At 31.1% G+C, this 17,171-nt stretch overlaps 4 protein-coding genes across 4 annotated transcripts; 2 read left to right on the plus strand and 2 right to left on the minus strand.

The window, feature by feature from the left end:
- Nucleotides 1-1,565: 1,565 nt before the first annotated feature.
- LOC145639721 (protein LATERAL BRANCHING OXIDOREDUCTASE 1-like) lies at nt 1,566-3,486 on the minus strand. The gene is made up of 4 exons (XM_081691044.1): nt 3,148-3,486; nt 2,741-2,991; nt 2,225-2,540; nt 1,566-1,961 (listed from the first exon to the last, which is right to left on the minus strand). The coding sequence occupies exons 1-4, from the start codon at nt 3,391-3,393 to the stop codon at nt 1,704-1,706; spliced, it is 1,071 nt and encodes a 356-aa protein (XP_081547170.1). The 5' UTR covers nt 3,394-3,486; the 3' UTR covers nt 1,566-1,703.
- Nucleotides 3,487-6,007: 2,521 nt separating this feature from the next.
- LOC145639722 (delta(7)-sterol-C5(6)-desaturase-like) lies at nt 6,008-7,906 on the plus strand. Its single transcript, XM_081691045.1, has 3 exons — nt 6,008-6,864; nt 6,959-7,262; nt 7,411-7,906. Exons 1-3 carry the CDS (start codon nt 6,649-6,651, stop codon nt 7,707-7,709), a joined length of 819 nt encoding a protein of 272 aa, XP_081547171.1. The 5' UTR covers nt 6,008-6,648; the 3' UTR covers nt 7,710-7,906.
- Nucleotides 7,907-10,709: 2,803 nt separating this feature from the next.
- LOC145639723 (beta-amyrin 6-beta-monooxygenase-like) lies at nt 10,710-13,346 on the minus strand. The gene is made up of 3 exons (XM_081691046.1): nt 11,958-13,346; nt 11,442-11,629; nt 10,710-11,241 (listed from the first exon to the last, which is right to left on the minus strand). Exons 1-3 carry the CDS (start codon nt 12,883-12,885, stop codon nt 10,936-10,938), a joined length of 1,422 nt encoding a protein of 473 aa, XP_081547172.1. The 5' UTR covers nt 12,886-13,346; the 3' UTR covers nt 10,710-10,935.
- Nucleotides 13,347-13,920: 574 nt separating this feature from the next.
- LOC145639725 (cytochrome P450 CYP72A219-like) lies at nt 13,921-16,815 on the plus strand. Its single transcript, XM_081691048.1, has 5 exons — nt 13,921-14,672; nt 14,786-15,000; nt 15,225-15,478; nt 15,564-15,954; nt 16,268-16,815. The coding sequence occupies exons 1-5, from the start codon at nt 14,369-14,371 to the stop codon at nt 16,691-16,693; spliced, it is 1,590 nt and encodes a 529-aa protein (XP_081547174.1). The 5' UTR covers nt 13,921-14,368; the 3' UTR covers nt 16,694-16,815.
- Nucleotides 16,816-17,171: the final 356 nt, after the last annotated feature.

The raw sequence follows: 17,171 nt of genomic DNA on the forward strand, positions 1-17,171 counted from the left end.
GGTTTTATATACGCTACAAGGAACCTATATTAACAGGGTACCCTACAGGTTCATATCCAAAATTTTATTACTCGGAACCGGACCTGTTGCAACAGGTTCCCAATTTTATTACCCGGAACCGGAACCTGATCTACATGTTCCAGGTTTTGCGGTTCCAAACAGGTTTCTGTTCCAGGTCAAGGGATTTCTTAGCTCGATTAATTTCAATCTGGTTAATTTCACCAAGTTCAATTAGATTCAACACTATAATAAACTTTATACATAGTACTTAATATTATTGAACTAGTTTTGATTTCATGGTCTATAATACGTTTAATGTAACACAAAGATCATGAGTTAGAATATATCTAATTTCAAGGTCTATAATATGTTATATTAAAATCTCATATCATCCACCCCACCTTTAAATCAGAATATTTAGCACTAGTTGTAATGAGTTTCACATGTATTCACATTTCACTCCGTTATATTGAACCAAAAAATTAAGCCGGTAATTAAAGGCCCGTAATTATATACTCTTTAATTTAATGGAACAATATTAACACAAGTAAATAATGGGAGTAATAAAATTGATTGCTTTTGATTTATTGACGTACTTTTTTTTTTTTTTTGAGGGGATATTGACGTACTTTATATTTACCAAAAATTTTGATTCATGTGCCACAACTTGGCCTAATTTTACATATTTATGTTTTGCATTGTAGCAGCTTGGTCCCCAAGTAACATTTACAAAGTAATTCAGAACCAAATATATAGCTACATTACTCATTTATTCTATAAGGAAGCCCCAATTTATCATCTTGATAGGAAAAAATCGCTTATTTAATGGCATTGCTTTGTTTTTGAAGAACCTTGTTGTTGGGAAATTCTCCCTCTGGTGATTCTAACACTCCCCAATTTCAGGTTGTATATATATAAATTTTTCTCTTAAGTTTTAAGATAATATAAAATGGAACCCAAACGAGGCCATGTAGGTTCCACACTAAATCAATTATATAATAGAAAAAAATTATATAACCTCTTTCAAAAAATAAATACGTAGTAATAAATAAATTATATAACCAATAGTAGTTCGTTGTTCAATTATCTAGCCTAATGTCACTTTAAAGTTGTCTTGATATCAATTCTACCCTTTTTAATTTCTCTATATTAACGGGGATATAAGTATTTATATACTACCTCTGTTATATATTATTTGCAACGATTTGACAAAGTAAAAAAGCAAAATGTCTAATCGTTGCAAATAATATAAAACGGAGGTAGTAGTAAATTTGATTACAACTAATTCAAATATTGACTAAACAACTGTAAATAATTAATACCAAATAAATGGAGAGTAGGTAGATCCTATAATAGTAACTTTATTTTCGAAGAAACAATACGAAAAATTATGACACCAAATATATGAATTTCTTTACATTCAGACATACATAACATTTATGTTATAGATTGTACAATTTACGCGTATATATGTAAAGAACAACAAAAGATATATATATATATATATATATATATATATATATATATATATATATATATATATATATATATATATATATATAACATAGTACAAAAATATAAATTTATATCTATATTACAAAGCAAAGCAACTTAATTATTTATACAACAAAGTTTCCGATCAAACTTGCTAGAAGAGAAAACCAGGCATTAAAGCTTAAGTAATATAAGATTCAGGAAATAAGTTAAAGGGATGGAAACTCGAGTTTGATTGCATCAATGGCGTTTTCGCCGGGCCCACACTTGCAACAAACTCCCTCCTTATACTCGCACACTTTGAACTTCTTGTACAAAGATGGCCGATTTGGTGTGACCAATTCGGTTAAGGGTGTGAGCTCTTCCGTAGCATCCATAGTACAAAATGCTGTCACTGATAACCTATCCTTGCTAGAATTTGTCACCACCCTATGCATTGTACTTTTGTATATCCCATTAGTCAATACCTGCGGAACGTGAACGTAGTCAATATATTGTTATTGTACGTAGTAATTTTAATTTATCACGGAGTACTACATATAGTAAATTAATTATATGAATTACTTACTATATATATATATATATATATATATATTACCTCCGTTACAGGTTATGTGCAACGATTTGACATAAAACAGATAGGGAAAATGACTAATCGTTGCACATAACCTGTAACAGAGATAATATGCACAATAGAATAATTAGTTTTGATTATTATGTTGGTACGTACCTCACCAAAGTCACCAAAATTGACAAATAGGGCACCCGGAATGACCGGAACCTTGAACCACTGACCATCCTTTTGAACCTCGAGGCCTTCTCGGTCAGCCAAAACTATGGTGAAGATTGAGCCATCTAAATGTGGCTTGGACCCAAGCACATTTTTAGGACGTGGACATTTTGGGTAAAGGGTAAATCTTGACAATATTACCCCTTCTTTCTCTAAACAGAAGCTGTCTTCTTTTATGTTCAGGGACTTTGCCGCTTCTTTGTAAAGACCTTGTGCCAAATTTATGATTTCCTTGGTATATTCGTCCACAATTTCTCTGTCACAAACAATTTCGTAAAATATTTAGTATTAATAGGTCTATATAACGAATTAACATTACTAACAATCTAACATGGTGTTACATTAATTTGTAATTTGTACGTATATGTTATATAAAAATTGTACTCTGGATAATAATTTACTCCCTCTGTTTTTAAGGGCTCGTAAAAAAGCTAAAGTTCATAGCACGGGGATCACCTGAAATTCGAGGGGTTCTCAGGCCACGCTTTGAGGTTGCCTTTACTCTTAGGGTACATTGTAAGAAATAGCCTGTCATTCCAATTCATCTTTAGTTGATCCAACCCTTGAAAAACAGCATCCGTGTCATACCCTTGGAAGATATCATCCGTGTAGTATTTCATCTTCTCCTCAAAAGGAAGTGAAAAGAATTTCCTTGAAACTTCAATCACATCTTCTAGAAAAGCGCCTTCTATTCCATGATTTTTGACCTTATCATAAAACCGCCAATTATTTTAATTAAACAAATCTATCCAGTTTTATTTGAAAATTTAAAACTTATTTTTTACTGAACTGAAATTTTGGTAAGCTGGACTAAAACATATAAATAAAAAAAAAAAAAAAAGGGGAAAGAAGGATGTGTGTACCAAGAAACAACCCCAGGTGGAGAGAGCTGAACGGAACTTGGCGATTTCATCTTCGTCGCCTGAAGAGAGGAGAGAAAGATCGATAAGGAGAGAATCGGTCCATAACTCGGCGACATCTTTGGATTCAGGAAAACCATCTTTGTGCAAGAATTGTTCTGGTATTTGATCTTGGACAGTTTGAGCTATCTTTTGAACTAATCTTGATGCAAGATCATCGTTGGGTAGACAACAAACAGGAGCAGCCATTTGTATAGGAAAGTTATAGTACGTGTGGTAGGATTGGCTTTTGGCTTTTTAGTTTTGAGTTGCACTTTCACTACAAGGATATATGATCTATATATTTATATATACAAACTACTTTGTATGTAGGTAGGTAATAACTAATATGATAATTTAAATTGCGTAGTAAATTCTTACAAGAGGTTATGTTCTTTTCACCTTATAAAAAATTATTAAATAAATATCCCGCTAATAAGGTTCAATGAGTGTCAAATTAGGTTAAGAAACCGTTTTTTTTTTTTTGACTAAGACTGAAATTTGAAAAAAAAAAAAAAAAAAGAAAAAAAAAAAAAGAAATTCACCGTACAAAAATGTATGTGATGATATATCTGCATAGCTAGTCCAACACTTAACATACATATCAAACCTTTCTCCTCTTAACATACATATCAAAAACATTTCTTCTTCTTTCCTAGATATAGTTAAATATTCCTTAATGTATGTAATTACTCCCTCCGTTTTTAAATACTTGCCCCACGTACTTATCATGGAGGCCTTTTTGTTTTTAAATGTTTGATATGTATGCTCCATTTATCCATACGCGAAATTTTAGGAGAAATTAGAGAAAGTAATTTAATATAGAAATAATGGGGTCAATGAAAGGTAGAATGGAGGGGAGATAATCTAAAAGTAATAAAAATGGGTCCCATTAATTGAGAAAAAATGAATTAAATATTATGGATTATAAAAGCTTTCCAAATAAGGAAATGGAACAAGTAATTAAAAACGGTCGTAAAAGAAAAGTGGAGCAGGTATTTAAAAACGGAGGGAATATATAGCAAAATGAAGATAGAAATCTTTGGTTCAATTTTGAACTAGCTAATGCGGTCGCCAAAGAAAAGTGAAGCGAGTATTTAAATACAAATATTTTTTTTTTTAGTTAAAGGGAGCAGCTAAATTAATTCAAGTAGAAATGGACACTGCGCCGATGCTCCCTTAATCACGCAAGATCATAGCAGCACGCACAATACAATTATATACTTCGTACATACCTTGTTAATTAGCTCATGAAAGTCATGAGCTCATGATTTCAACACTACAACGTACGGTATCAGATATTTTCATTTCCGTTCAGGTCTGAAATTCTACATAGATATTTTACAATTATAATTTATGGATGATTTTACAATAATTACAATAATAAAAATGTGCGTACTCATGCACATAAGGTTTCTGGACGGAGCAAGAATTTTTATGCTAGGAGACCGACGGTTGAATCAACATATAATAGATAAATAACTTATTATTATAGCAATTTTTTTTCTTTCTAAATCGCACTTTAATTTATTATAATTTTTTATAGAAACAAAATTATAAATAATAGATTCCAATAAGATTTTATTCGTTTAATTTCGAACCATACAATGTTACTACTCGTAGCATTAATATCTACGTCATATCATCGGTTCATCACATATCGATGTCGCCGGAGAGAACAGTACAAGACCGTCTGTATCAAAATCCTTATTATCACCATTATTTAGGCCTTTAGATTCTTCATTCAGCAGACCCAACACCACACATTGAAAACAATCAAATTAAGTAATCAGATAATGATGTGTATTTAACTGTTGATCTCAAACCAACGATTTCCACAATTACAAATATGGATATGATTGTACGTGTCATCCCATTTTAAGAATTCTTAATCACAAGTTCTATTATTAGTAGATATTAATAGAATAACATTCAAGGCATATTCATATGATCATACACAAACACCCATGAAATTGACGATGGTTAAATACTACGTATAATTTTGTATATAATGTCAAATAAATGTGTCAGCTAAAAAAGTAGAGGATATAAGTACACAATTGTTTCGATATGATGATTACACTTGTTATTAATAAAGAAGATCAAGAAGAGTATTTGCTCCGTTTCTAAAGTTACTTTATATTTTGACTGTGCACGTTTGTCAACACATTACTTTGGCAATAATCATTGCTAGTTATATTAAAATATATCTGATAGATTATAAAACATATTCTTGGGCATCAACCATCAACTTAAGCTTTTGGTTGAGTTGGTCCACTAACAATATCTATTGAATGTTACTCCCTCCATTTCAAAATGATGTTCCTGTCTACATAAATCAATGCAAGTTTTTACCCATCTTTGACCGCAAATATCTTTAATTAATCTCACACTAGAAAATATTATAAAAGTTACTCCGTAGATAATAATAATATACTCATCGTGATGAATCAAACTAAATCCCGCATGATAATATTTGTTCTTATAAATTGAGACAAATTTATCTCTCTTATTTTTTAATAGTCAAATATCCCAAACAGGAACATAATTGTGGAACCGTAGAAGTAATAGGCTATTTATTGAGATGAATCAAATAAAACTCAATAAGCCTCAATACCTCCTTCATCAACCAAGAAGCCTAAGGCACTTGCCACCTTTGACTTCTAACACACATTTTTTAGGGTTCAATATCATATTATCATCTCATACTTTCTCAAATCTCAATGTTGTATATGTATTGAGAGCTAGTAATTAAAAAAAAAAAAAAAAAATCTTAACTTATAAATATTGCCAAGATTTCAAATAAGAATATAGGAAATACTGGTAGAGATTAGAGTAGATTATAACATGTGGGGTATGTGTAAAAAATAGTAGGAGAGAAAGCTTCATGTGGTTTTTATCTACCAATTAAGCTACCGATTGTTATACTTCTCTTACCTTAATTGTATGTATAATAATGTTTCTAGGACCTCTACTAGCCCCCATGACTTCGGGCCTGTTCATTTAGCTTAATTTCAGTTCAGCTTCATTCAGTTCAGTTCAGCTCCTACTTTCTTTCCCTCGTAAAATATTCATTTCAATTCAGTTCAGTAAATATGAACAGGCCCTGCGCCCCTCAGTACCTAGTGCTAATTTTCTTAGACAAAGTAAGATTGCAAGGGTAGTGATATAAATTAGTTTTATACTAAGACTTACCCAGGTTGTACCAAGACTCGTACTGTAACCCAAAAAAAAAAAAAACATTAAGAGAGCATCATTCATCCTTACTCTATCTTTTCTCTACTTATAGATCCATTCTACGAAGTATCTCATATATTTATATTATGTAATATATCATTGTCACAAAAATGTATTTAAATACTAGTAGTGTGACATGTGATGATAAACCCAATAGAAGAGAGCATCATATACATAAATTCTCACCACAACCTAAATAAGCAAATAATTATCTGGAATTCAAAATAAATGGGTAACAACAATAATAATAATTACTTGAAACTTTTGGTAGAGGAATCAACATGGTATAACGAGATGTTGCTGCCACAATTTGTCCGCGATGTGCTGCCTCACTTCCTTCAGTCATGGCTCCGAAATTGCATTTGCGGAGTTTTTGTCTTTGCTATTTCCACTCTTCTTTTACGTCTCAACTATTGGAAATACTACTCTTCCTCTCCAAAAGGCGTTTTTTTTTTTTTTTATTATTAAGTCCTTCTTATATATATATAAACGGAGAAATAAATATTAACAATGAAATTTGTTTATTGACATGACAGAGAATGTGGCTACAAGAAAGGAGATGATGAAGCAGATAAAGGAATCAATGGAATTAATGCCATCAGGTGCCTTATTTCTTACAGTAACGGAGCACCTTGCTGAAACAGGCTGGACAAGATGTTATACTCGAATAAGCGATGTTGGTTTATTAATTTATGTTCTTTCCACTCTTGTTTATCTTGCCGTCATTGAAGTTTGGACGTACTGGATTCATCGATATATGCACGAAATAAGGCCGATCTACAGGCTTATTCATTCCCGTCATCATTCTTACAACAAGGAAAGTAGCCTTTCCCCTTTTGCAGGTACGACGTACAGTCCATATGTCAATTGACCTTACTTAACTCTTAATTTAAGAACATATATACTTGTACATATTCATGATTATATTTATATGATTCTATTAAATAACGTACAGATTTAACTGTTACATATGGATTATAATTATTATAGGTTGGGCGTTGCATCCTTTGGACGGAATATTAATGGAACTTCCCCATGGAATAGCATTTTTAATGGTTCCAACCCATTTTTTCACACACTTAGCGCTTTACCTAACGGAAGCTATGTGGGGCGTTTTAGTACATGGTAAAGGTTTTAAGCTACGTTGGCCTTTTATGGATGGAGATTTTCATACCATTCATCACACTTCTTGTCAAAATAATTATGGTAACTTCACAATTTGTATGGACAAATGGTTCGGAACCCTTCGCCCTCCCAAGGACTCCATTGACGCCACGAAAAACAAGTGACTAGATGGAAGCTCTCGTACTATTTCTTAAGAAATTACAAAGTTGTAAAATGTAAAATGTACGACTTGGTTTGTGTACTTAATTAGCTAAGGTGATCCTATATGCAATTTTATTTCCTTATGTAAGAAGTTGTATGAAATTATAATGTACTGTCTTCAAATTAATCTTTCAAATAGAACTCATGTTTAATTTCCGTATGTAGTAAAGTTCATTCATAAATTCATAATTACGAATTGAAAAAAGATCGAGAAGGATGGCATTGATTAACTATAATAGGTTAGGCTAAAACATTATACGGAATATTAACTAATAAAATTAAAATTAAGCTATAAACAAAAAACCAAAATCAAGATATAATCAAATTAAACAAGTCGATAATAATCATGATAAAAGATTGGATTAGTGGCATTAATAAGAACATGCCAAGCTAAGATTGAAAACAAGACTCAGTCTCACGCAATCTTTAAGCTACTTATATGTTCATATAGAATTACATTCATACATGTTGATGGCAAGAGCTCATCATATCAAACTATTTGCATAAATATAGGTAGCTATTCTTTCAATCCATCATCAAAAAAAGTAAATTATAGTGTTTTTACCAAAAAGCGCAACCAATAAGCTAAGCCATTAATTAAGTATAACCCTCTTTGTAGTGAAATAATTTATCCATTTTTTTTTTCCTAAATATTGCAAAATCTGTACTTTTGATCACACAATTTATTTTCACTTCTCTTTAATTACATATTGTGATTTTAACGTATCAAGTATAATCATGTTGAATTGGACTTGGTATGCTTTAATTTCATATATTTCAATTTTATTTTTTATTTTATTTTATTGCAAAGTTAGGAATTGCTAGCATACATATAGGCCATGTTCTCTTCACCTTAAAAAATAAAATATTAAGTAAAAATAAGTTCAGTTCAGTAAAAATAAGTTCAGTTCAGTAAAAATAAGTTCAGTTCAGCAAAATTCAGTTTTATTAAAGAAGAATTATACGGAGTAATAGAAAATCTGTAAAAATAATTTCAGTTCAGCAAAAATAATTTCAGTTCAGTAAAAATAATTTAAGTTCAGCAAAAATAATTTCAATTCAGTAAAAATAGTTTCAGTTCAGCAAAATTAAGGTGAAGAGAACGGGGCCATATTATCTGATTTCTAAATATCTTTTATTTTACTTAAGTTAAAATTACATAAAAAAAAGTAAACATTTTGAAAATATATAAAGAAATATAATTATTTTAAAATTTAAAATGTGCATTGAAACAGATAAATCTCCAAATTAAACTAATGTTGCTAACGTAAGTACAAGTATTATTTTTAACAACATTTTTTATCTGAAATATAGTATACTAACACCTAGGTGTATTGTGCACCCAACTAACTCAAAGTTAGAACCTGTTCCCTTCACCTTAAAAAATAATTTTAAGTAAAAATAATTTCAGTTCAGTAAATATAAGTTGATTTCAGTAAAATTAAGTTCAGTTCAGTAAAAATAATTTTAGTTCAGTAAAATTCAGTTTTCTTAAGAAGAATAATAATATAAAATCAGTAAAAATAATTTCAGTTCAGCAAAAATAATTTCAATTCAGTAAAAATAAGTTAAGTTCAGCAAATATAAATTTGTTTCAATAAAAATAATTTTGTTAAGCAAAAATAAAATGAAATAAATGGGGCCATAGTTTTTGCTCTTTATTTAATGATTAAATAAAAAATAATTTTCAAAATGAAAATAAGATGCTCATGTGTATACGGTATACCGTATCATATACTGATATACCCAGGTGTAAACACCTTTTCCTTTTTAATCATAGAAGAAATCTGGGCTTTTCTTGCAAAATTTGAAGGTTTGTAAATTGGGCCCCAGCCCTGGCCAAATTCCCTTCCTCTGAAAGTGATTGATAGATTCTGTAGATATTTTTATACTGTATTATGAATTTATGGCTATTTAGCTATCCCTCAAAGAATACGAACTAAAATTAAGGATCACTGATATTAATCAATGACTTTAACCAAACAGGGAAAATAAATATTTGTCAATGATCGTGATTGAGTTTCCAATAATATAGAAAATAATTAATAACTTCTACTCCATTCGTTCGTTTTTTGTTCTACTTGAAGGTCTAATTTAATATGTGATTGTTAATAGTGTTATCCATCTATATACCCCACTCTAATATTCTCACGTTAGCTAATACTCTGTCCACTCGATTATGAAATTTTGATATGTATCAGGATGTAAGGTATATCAATCAAGATTATTTTTTGCTTATTTAATAATTTTTTTTTTCTCATAAAACTTTAAATGAGTAAAATAACACCCTTTAGGGTTTATTCTCTTAGGATTATTTTCAGTTCAGTTCACACTTTACAGTTCAGCTCTAATAACTTCAGTTCAGTTTAGTTGCTAATTTCCTTATCTCATAAAATATTCAGTTCAATTCAATTCAGTTAAGCTCAGCCCAATTCAGTCAATCGGAACAGGCTCTTAGGTGCACCTATTTCTATATGCATCTGTGTGTATATAAAAGGTTAGTTTTGGTTCAATTGATATATTTGATAAATATCTATAATATTTTGAGAATACACATTAAGATACACCTAATAACATCTTATTGTCATATGATAACAAGGAAAAAAAATTGCAAAAGTGGGATTTGCCAATAGCGCAAAAAATCAATATGATACAAGTAATTTAAAAAACAGGTAGTGCTTCCATTATATGGATTGAAAACTAGTACAAGTATTCCTTTTTTTCTCTAAAAGTTATTTATCTTTAGAATCTTACAACTATATTAAATTTCTTTTCAATGTATATACAAAACAATTGCTCCCAAGCAGTGATTTAATAATTACTTATACTAACAATATTATTTTTTAAAAGACACGAAGTACATAACTAAAAATATTATTAGTAAAAGTTTTATTTACAAATATGCAAAATCGAAACAAAAAAAAAAATAAATAAATAAAAATAAAAATAAATAAAAATTGAGGTGGAGGTAAAGTACACTGGATCATACATTATTGGTTTTATATATGCTTAATTAATTGATTGCATATATACATGAAATTATATAAGGATATACTTTGTACTTGGTAGCTTGTTAATACCAAGCTTAGCTAAGAAACATGAAATATTAAACAATAATATGACATGCCACATGCATGATTATAATTAGTACTCCGTATGATAATACTAATTTACATAAATAAGTAGTAATTACTTAATTTTCTCTAGACGAATTGGAAGACCTTCAACAGGAGTTGCAATTGGGGTGTAAATGATTTCTTCCAAAGGATTTACTTTCCAGAATTTGAAACGAGTGACTAAGTTGTGCAGAAAAACAAGTATCTCAATTCTTGCGTACTCTTTTCCCCCACACATCAAAGGCCCTCCTCCGAAGGGTACAAATGCATAGGGTGGTATAGGATTATTATTGTTCCCTTCGAATCTTGATGGCTCGAACTCTTCCGGATTTGGGAAATACTCGGGATCCTTGTGTGACGAATATGCATTCCAAGCAACCTAATATAAATTCATCACACAAGATTTAAGAAAAAACGTCGTACAAAGAGAATTACTACCTCAGTTAATTATTATGTGCAACTTTGGGATATTATTTGTGAGATATAAAATATTACAAAGTTGCACATAATAATTAACGGAGGTAATATTTTGAAGATCGTTACATGTATACAATAGGTACTATAGTACAATGTACGTACCTTCCAGCCCTTTGGGACTGTGAAGCCTGCGTAAGTGAAGTCCGCGAGGACTTCCCTAAAACTTCCCAAGGCAGGTGGTCGTAGCCTCATAGTTTCACATGCCACATTCCATGAGTACTTCATTTTTTGAATATCTTTCCAATTCAACAGCTCCCCTGCCTTTTTTGATTTAGCAATCTCCAAATGTTCTACCAATCAGATCAATCAAATTCGAAATTTACAATACGATACAATCACAATCCTAAATTTGTGAGTACAACCAACCTGATAATAATAAAAAAAAAAAAGTAATCTATCTATAAAATTACTTTACATATTATAAAATAGTAACACGTACTTATTATGTTAGTCATATATATTACCCTCAACTCTCACAAGTAATTAAAAATTACAATTATTGTAGTAGTTCACACCTAAAAATTTCAACAGTGCAACTAATAATAACCTGTATTATTTTGACTAGACACGCCAGAAATAAAATTAAATATTTCTTGAGTAGTGCATGTACGCACTTACCTTGTAAGACCTTGTCGTAGACATGAGGATGATCCGCAAGGTAGTATACTATAAACGTGACAGCAGTGCTTATAGTATAAAAGCTAGCAAATAAGAGACTGTTAATCTTCCCAGCAATCACCTTGTGATCGATAATCATCCCACTTTCATGGGAAGCCTCAAGAACTCGAGTCAATAGATCACGAAAACCACCATCATCATCTTCTTTTCCTTTGTTTCTTACCTCGAATTGCCTCTCTTTAATAATACTTGTGATCTTGTTCTTAACAGCTTCCTGCCTCTTCTTAGCCGAGTAGAATGGCAAACTGACTGACTTAGACATCGTGTCTTCGTGCAGCTCGAAAAATGGTTTCGCAATTTCCTTCACTTGTTCTTGACTGCTATAATTGATAAACAAGCAACAAGTTAGTGTGAAAGTGAAATCTTTGGCTAAGGGTTGAACCTTGACTTGTTCATAAGGCGCCCAAAATGTGTCGAAAAGGTGAGCCGCCTTAGAATCCATGATGGCTACAAGATGTTGCATGGACTCGAGTTTAAGGAACTTGTGAAGTTGTTCTTGTACTAATTTCGATGACCACGAATTCTTGTCAATATCTCTTACAGAAAGAGCTGAGGCCAAGGAGGGTGGCATCCAAAACTCGAGCAATTTTCCGTCGTTGGAGAAGAGGAATTTGTGACCGGAAGGGCCGCATAGGATGGCTACTTTTTCCCCAAGTACTGAGGTCTTAAAGATTTTTGACGAGTATTTGATCATTCTCTCACGCATGAATTTTTCAGGGCTTGAAATATACTCGTGGGTTTCTCCATAAATTGGCCACCCATATTTTCCAGGAGGAAGGCTTAATAAGTTTGAGCATTTTTTGGTTATAAACAAGATTAAGGTGACAATTAACAAAGTTGAAGTGACCAAAAACAAAGTTGGATCCATATGCACAATGTTATGAAAAACTCTAATTAATTAAGCTCTATTTTTATACTTGGTGATGGTATTTTAATTTAAAAAACTGGAAGTGGGAAATGATTTAATACTTTGGGACATTCTTTGACTATAAATTTGGGTAATAATAGCACCTAATACGATTTGGGATGTTAAACAGAAAAGGAAAAATAGAATTATAAAGACAAGACCAAAGAGACATATAATATTCATGGGTATAATTTGGTGTAAATTTGGGAAAGCCCGGCCCGTTAATCAAATTTTAAAGGAACTACTCAAAACTTGATTTTTTTTTTTTTTTTTTTTTTTTTTTTTTTTTTTTTTTTTGGGTTAAGTTTACTCAATGATATCAAATTCAAAAATCAGCATTATTATATAAGATTTCCTCACATACTCCGTATTGCAACGTTTACAAAATTTACTATTTCAATGTATATTTGTCATTGTATTACTTTGGCTATTAATATCTTACATTATGCTTTTACATATTGATACTAAATCGACGTTTAAACTATAATATGTAAAACACAGTCAGACTTAGATGAAAAATGATATCACTACTCAACCTCGATATTGATAGCTATGTAAAAGACAGTCGGACATTACTTAATTAATGGAAAAAAAATAATTACGGAGTAAGATGTAACGATCCATCATAATTAACAAAAACAAATCCATCGCAATTTGATAGGAACGTTATAAATGTAGATTTGGAGTTACTTGTATTTGTTAATGTATTGTTATTGAGGGGATGGAGATAGTTTTAGTTAGTGGACATAAATTTGTCATTCGATAAATTCATGTAGACGTTCCACGTGTCCATAGATAATGACATAGATATCAAGAGCAATATTTATAGAGAAATTTTGTATGGAGCAACATGTTTTCACTTATAAATAAATAGAATCAACAAGTTAATTAAATAATTATAAGTTAATACTCTTAATAAAATACATACTCCGTATGTTAACAACGGAGTAGCTATAGGCCTATAATATAGAAATTGTTTTATACATCCGAGTACATGGTGCATTCAAGAGTGTTTTTTGCTAATTTTGATGATTATTGCTCATTTTATCATCAAATGAACAAACAAATATCCTTGGATGTACCGTACATCCGGATGTATAAAATTATCTTTCGCTATAGTACGGATCTCAAGTTGTAGCTATCTAATTTTATTGCTAAAGCTTTGTGGTAATGATATGGAGTAATAATTAATGGTAATTGGTGGAGTACATGATACACAAATATTGTTGCAAATTGTAGGGAATTTGGTAAACAAATGGGACTATCAATTTGGGACTAAAAATTGACCATAAGGGACTATCAATAAGGACATAGGGAGTAAGAATTTGCGATTAAATCTTGTCTACATACATCCATCGATATCATTGCATGTATATAGTATGTAATATGTGGCTCACTGCGATGATAAATATATCATACCTTGTACTCTGTATAATTTTATCATATGAGTTTTCATCCTACAGAAACAAGAATGGAGACCACACTCAATTACCCAATTTCAATTATTCTAGTAATAATTGTATTAATTATTTTGTGGAAAGTTGTAAATGGAGTTTGGTTAAGGCCAAAAAATATGGAAAAGCTGCTAAGAAGGCAAGGTTTTAAGGGTAATCCCTACAAATTCATTGTTGGAGATGTAAAGGAGATTATAACTCAAACAAAACTCGCTTTGGGAAAACCTATTAGTTTGGAAGATGATCACCTGCCTCGAATTGTATGTTTTATTCATCATATTATTCAAAACTATGGTAAGCAAAGTAATCAACTTTAACTTTTTTTTTTTTTTGGTTATAAACATTATTGCATTGTACTTTTTTAGTTTTATCATATGTTAATTTTCGAAGATTCGATAATACTGTAGGTGAACAATGTTTTGCTTGGATGGGTCCGACTCCTTGGTTGATCATCACAAATGCAGAGAAAATAAAGGATGTTTTGATGAAATATGAAGATTTTCAGAAACCAAATCATCCATTTACCCAATTACTCATGGTAGGTTTGTTTGGCCTTGAAGGCGAAACTTGGGTTAAACATAGAAGAATAATCAACCCGGCATTTCACATGGACAAATTGAAGGTAAATTGTTCATATTATATCCACTATTGTATATTTGTAGTCGTGTTGCTTTGATTTTTCGTTTTTTTTTTCAACTAGTGATACTGTATAGTATGTGACAATTTATTCTAGATGGGGTAGTATTTCCTAAGGAATAATATTATATTTCTTATCATTTGGTCACAAATTATAAATGTCGTGCATGATTTTTTTATTTTTTCTTCGTCTGCTACTTTGAAATGAAGAGTATGTTCCATTCAATACACGAGAGTTGTAGCTTGATGACAACTTCTTGGGAAGAGATGATTTTGAAAGGTGGATCAACTTCAACAGAGATAGATGTATGGCCTTACCTTGAGAGTTTGACCGGTGATATAATTTCTAGAGTAGCCTTTGGCAGCAGTTATGAGAAAGGGAGAAGAATATGTGAATTGCAAACAGAACAAGTCAATTTATCGATTGCTAGTCCACAAGCATCAAATTACATCCCCGGATGGAGGTATGACGTAATACTCTTACTGAACATGTTCTGTTTTGTTTACCTTATTTCCACTTTTTCTAATGAATGATGATAATTTTTTTAGATTTTTGCCAACGAAGAAGAATCGTCGAGTAAAAGAAATTTGCAAAGAGATAGAAGAATCATTGACAGAAATAATAGATTTGAGGAAAAAGGAGATGGAAGCAGGGGCAAGCACCAAAGATGACCTTTTGGGCATACTACTAGAATCTAGTATGAAAGAAATTAAAGAACATGGAAATGAAAAGGGAAAAGGTTTAACTACCAAAGAGGTTGTTGATGAATGCAAGATTTTCTACTTAGCTGGCTCAGAAACAACCTCTACTCTTATTGTTTGGGCACTCATTCTGATGAGCAAACATCAAATTTGGCAAGACCGAGCTCGGGCTGAGGTTTTGCAACTGTTTGGCAAGGATGAAATCCCAACTTTCCAAGGATTGAGCCATCTCAAAATAGTAAGTTCGTTATTCTATAATCTTTCTATGTTCTTCTCAGAGATATTGATACTATCTTTGTTACATATTATTTGCAACGATTAGACATTTTTCCTCTCATCTTTATGTCAAATCATTGCAAATAATATGTAACGGAGGTAGTAAATTAAATGCTATTGAATATAAGAGTAATGATAATGGTAGGAGCGATGAGTTTTATTAAATGATGATGAGGGCCCGATTGATTTGAATGTTATTTTAATTGACTTGAACCCACTTAAAAGAACACTAGATTCGTCAAATTACTAAATGCAAATACACCTCTTTGTTGCAGATAACTATGATTTTAAACGAAACTCTTAGACTTTACACACCAGCTTATATGCTCTTACGCAAAGTTTACAAGGACACAAAGTTACAGGACGTGTTGATTCCAGCAGGAACAGAAATTCTTTTGCCATTGTGTATTATTCATCAAGATATAAATCTATGGGGTAACGACGCTAAAGAGTTTAATCCAGAAAGATTTGCTCAAGGTATTTCTAAAGCAACCAAAGGCCAACCCATATATTTTCCCTTCAGTACCGGTCCTCGATTTTGCATCGGCCAAAACTTGTCCTTGTTAGAGGCCAAATTAACATTAGCTATGATTTTGCAACGTTTCTCTTTCGATGTCTCACCTACTTATATTCATGCACCTCATGGTACATTAACTGTAAGGCCTCAACATGGAGCCAACTTAATTTTAACCAAAATCTAGATTTGGAATAAATCCATCTTTGATCAATACAATGCATATGAGATAATGTATATGCACTAGCTCGCTCCTACCTATGATTGGATTTGATGGTCATATATAAAGGCTACATTTAATTTGCCTTATTTTAGTATCTCATTGCATATTTCAGATCATATCAGCAAAAATAAGTTTAGATTAAATTTTATTATTTTTATATTTAACTTTATCGTTTTTATGGCTAGATATCTGATCTAGAATTCCTTCATTTGATATCTAGCCATAAAAACGATAAAGTTAAATCTAAACAATCAAATAATAAAAATAAGTTCAAAATTTCAAATCATGCAAATTAGTTAACCAAAAATAAAATTAACTGAACAAGGCCTAAATGGCTAATTCAATCACATAATACCTAATTTACTTCATCATTAATTGGCACTTGGTGATATTTATTCCATTTACATTTACGATTACAACACGATACTAAGTATACCCACAT

This window comes from Chenopodium album, chromosome 7 (genome assembly GCF_948465745.1).
Source record: "Chenopodium album chromosome 7, dcCheAlbu1.1, whole genome shotgun sequence".
NCBI classification, from domain to species: domain Eukaryota; kingdom Viridiplantae; phylum Streptophyta; class Magnoliopsida; order Caryophyllales; family Amaranthaceae; genus Chenopodium; species Chenopodium album.

Coding starts and splice junctions, on each gene's coding strand:
- LOC145639721 (XM_081691044.1), bottom strand. CDS start 3,393: ATGGCTGCTCCTGTTTGTTGTCTACCCAACGATGATCTTGCATCAAGA. Junction 2,541..2,740: donor GAGAACCCCTCGAATTTCAG/GTGATCCCCGTG, acceptor TGTTTGTGACAG/AGAAATTGTGGACGAATATA. Junction 1,962..2,224: donor ATTTTGGTGACTTTGGTGAG/GTACGTACCAAC, acceptor CACGTTCCGCAG/GTATTGACTAATGGGATATA.
- LOC145639725 (XM_081691048.1), top strand. CDS start 14,369: ATGAGTTTTCATCCTACAGAAACAAGAATGGAGACCACACTCAATTAC. Junction 14,673..14,785: donor TCATATTATTCAAAACTATG/GTAAGCAAAGTA, acceptor ATAATACTGTAG/GTGAACAATGTTTTGCTTGG. Junction 15,955..16,267: donor GATTGAGCCATCTCAAAATA/GTAAGTTCGTTA, acceptor TCTTTGTTGCAG/ATAACTATGATTTTAAACGA.
- LOC145639723 (XM_081691046.1), bottom strand. CDS start 12,885: ATGGATCCAACTTTGTTTTTGGTCACTTCAACTTTGTTAATTGTCACC. Junction 11,630..11,957: donor CTACGACAAGGTCTTACAAG/GTAAGTGCGTAC, acceptor TCTGATTGGTAG/AACATTTGGAGATTGCTAAA. Junction 11,242..11,441: donor CAGTCCCAAAGGGCTGGAAG/GTACGTACATTG, acceptor AATTTATATTAG/GTTGCTTGGAATGCATATTC.
- LOC145639722 (XM_081691045.1), top strand. CDS start 6,649: ATGGGTAACAACAATAATAATAATTACTTGAAACTTTTGGTAGAGGAA. Junction 6,865..6,958: donor ACTCTTCCTCTCCAAAAGGC/GTTTTTTTTTTT, acceptor GACATGACAGAG/AATGTGGCTACAAGAAAGGA. Junction 7,263..7,410: donor TAGCCTTTCCCCTTTTGCAG/GTACGACGTACA, acceptor TAATTATTATAG/GTTGGGCGTTGCATCCTTTG.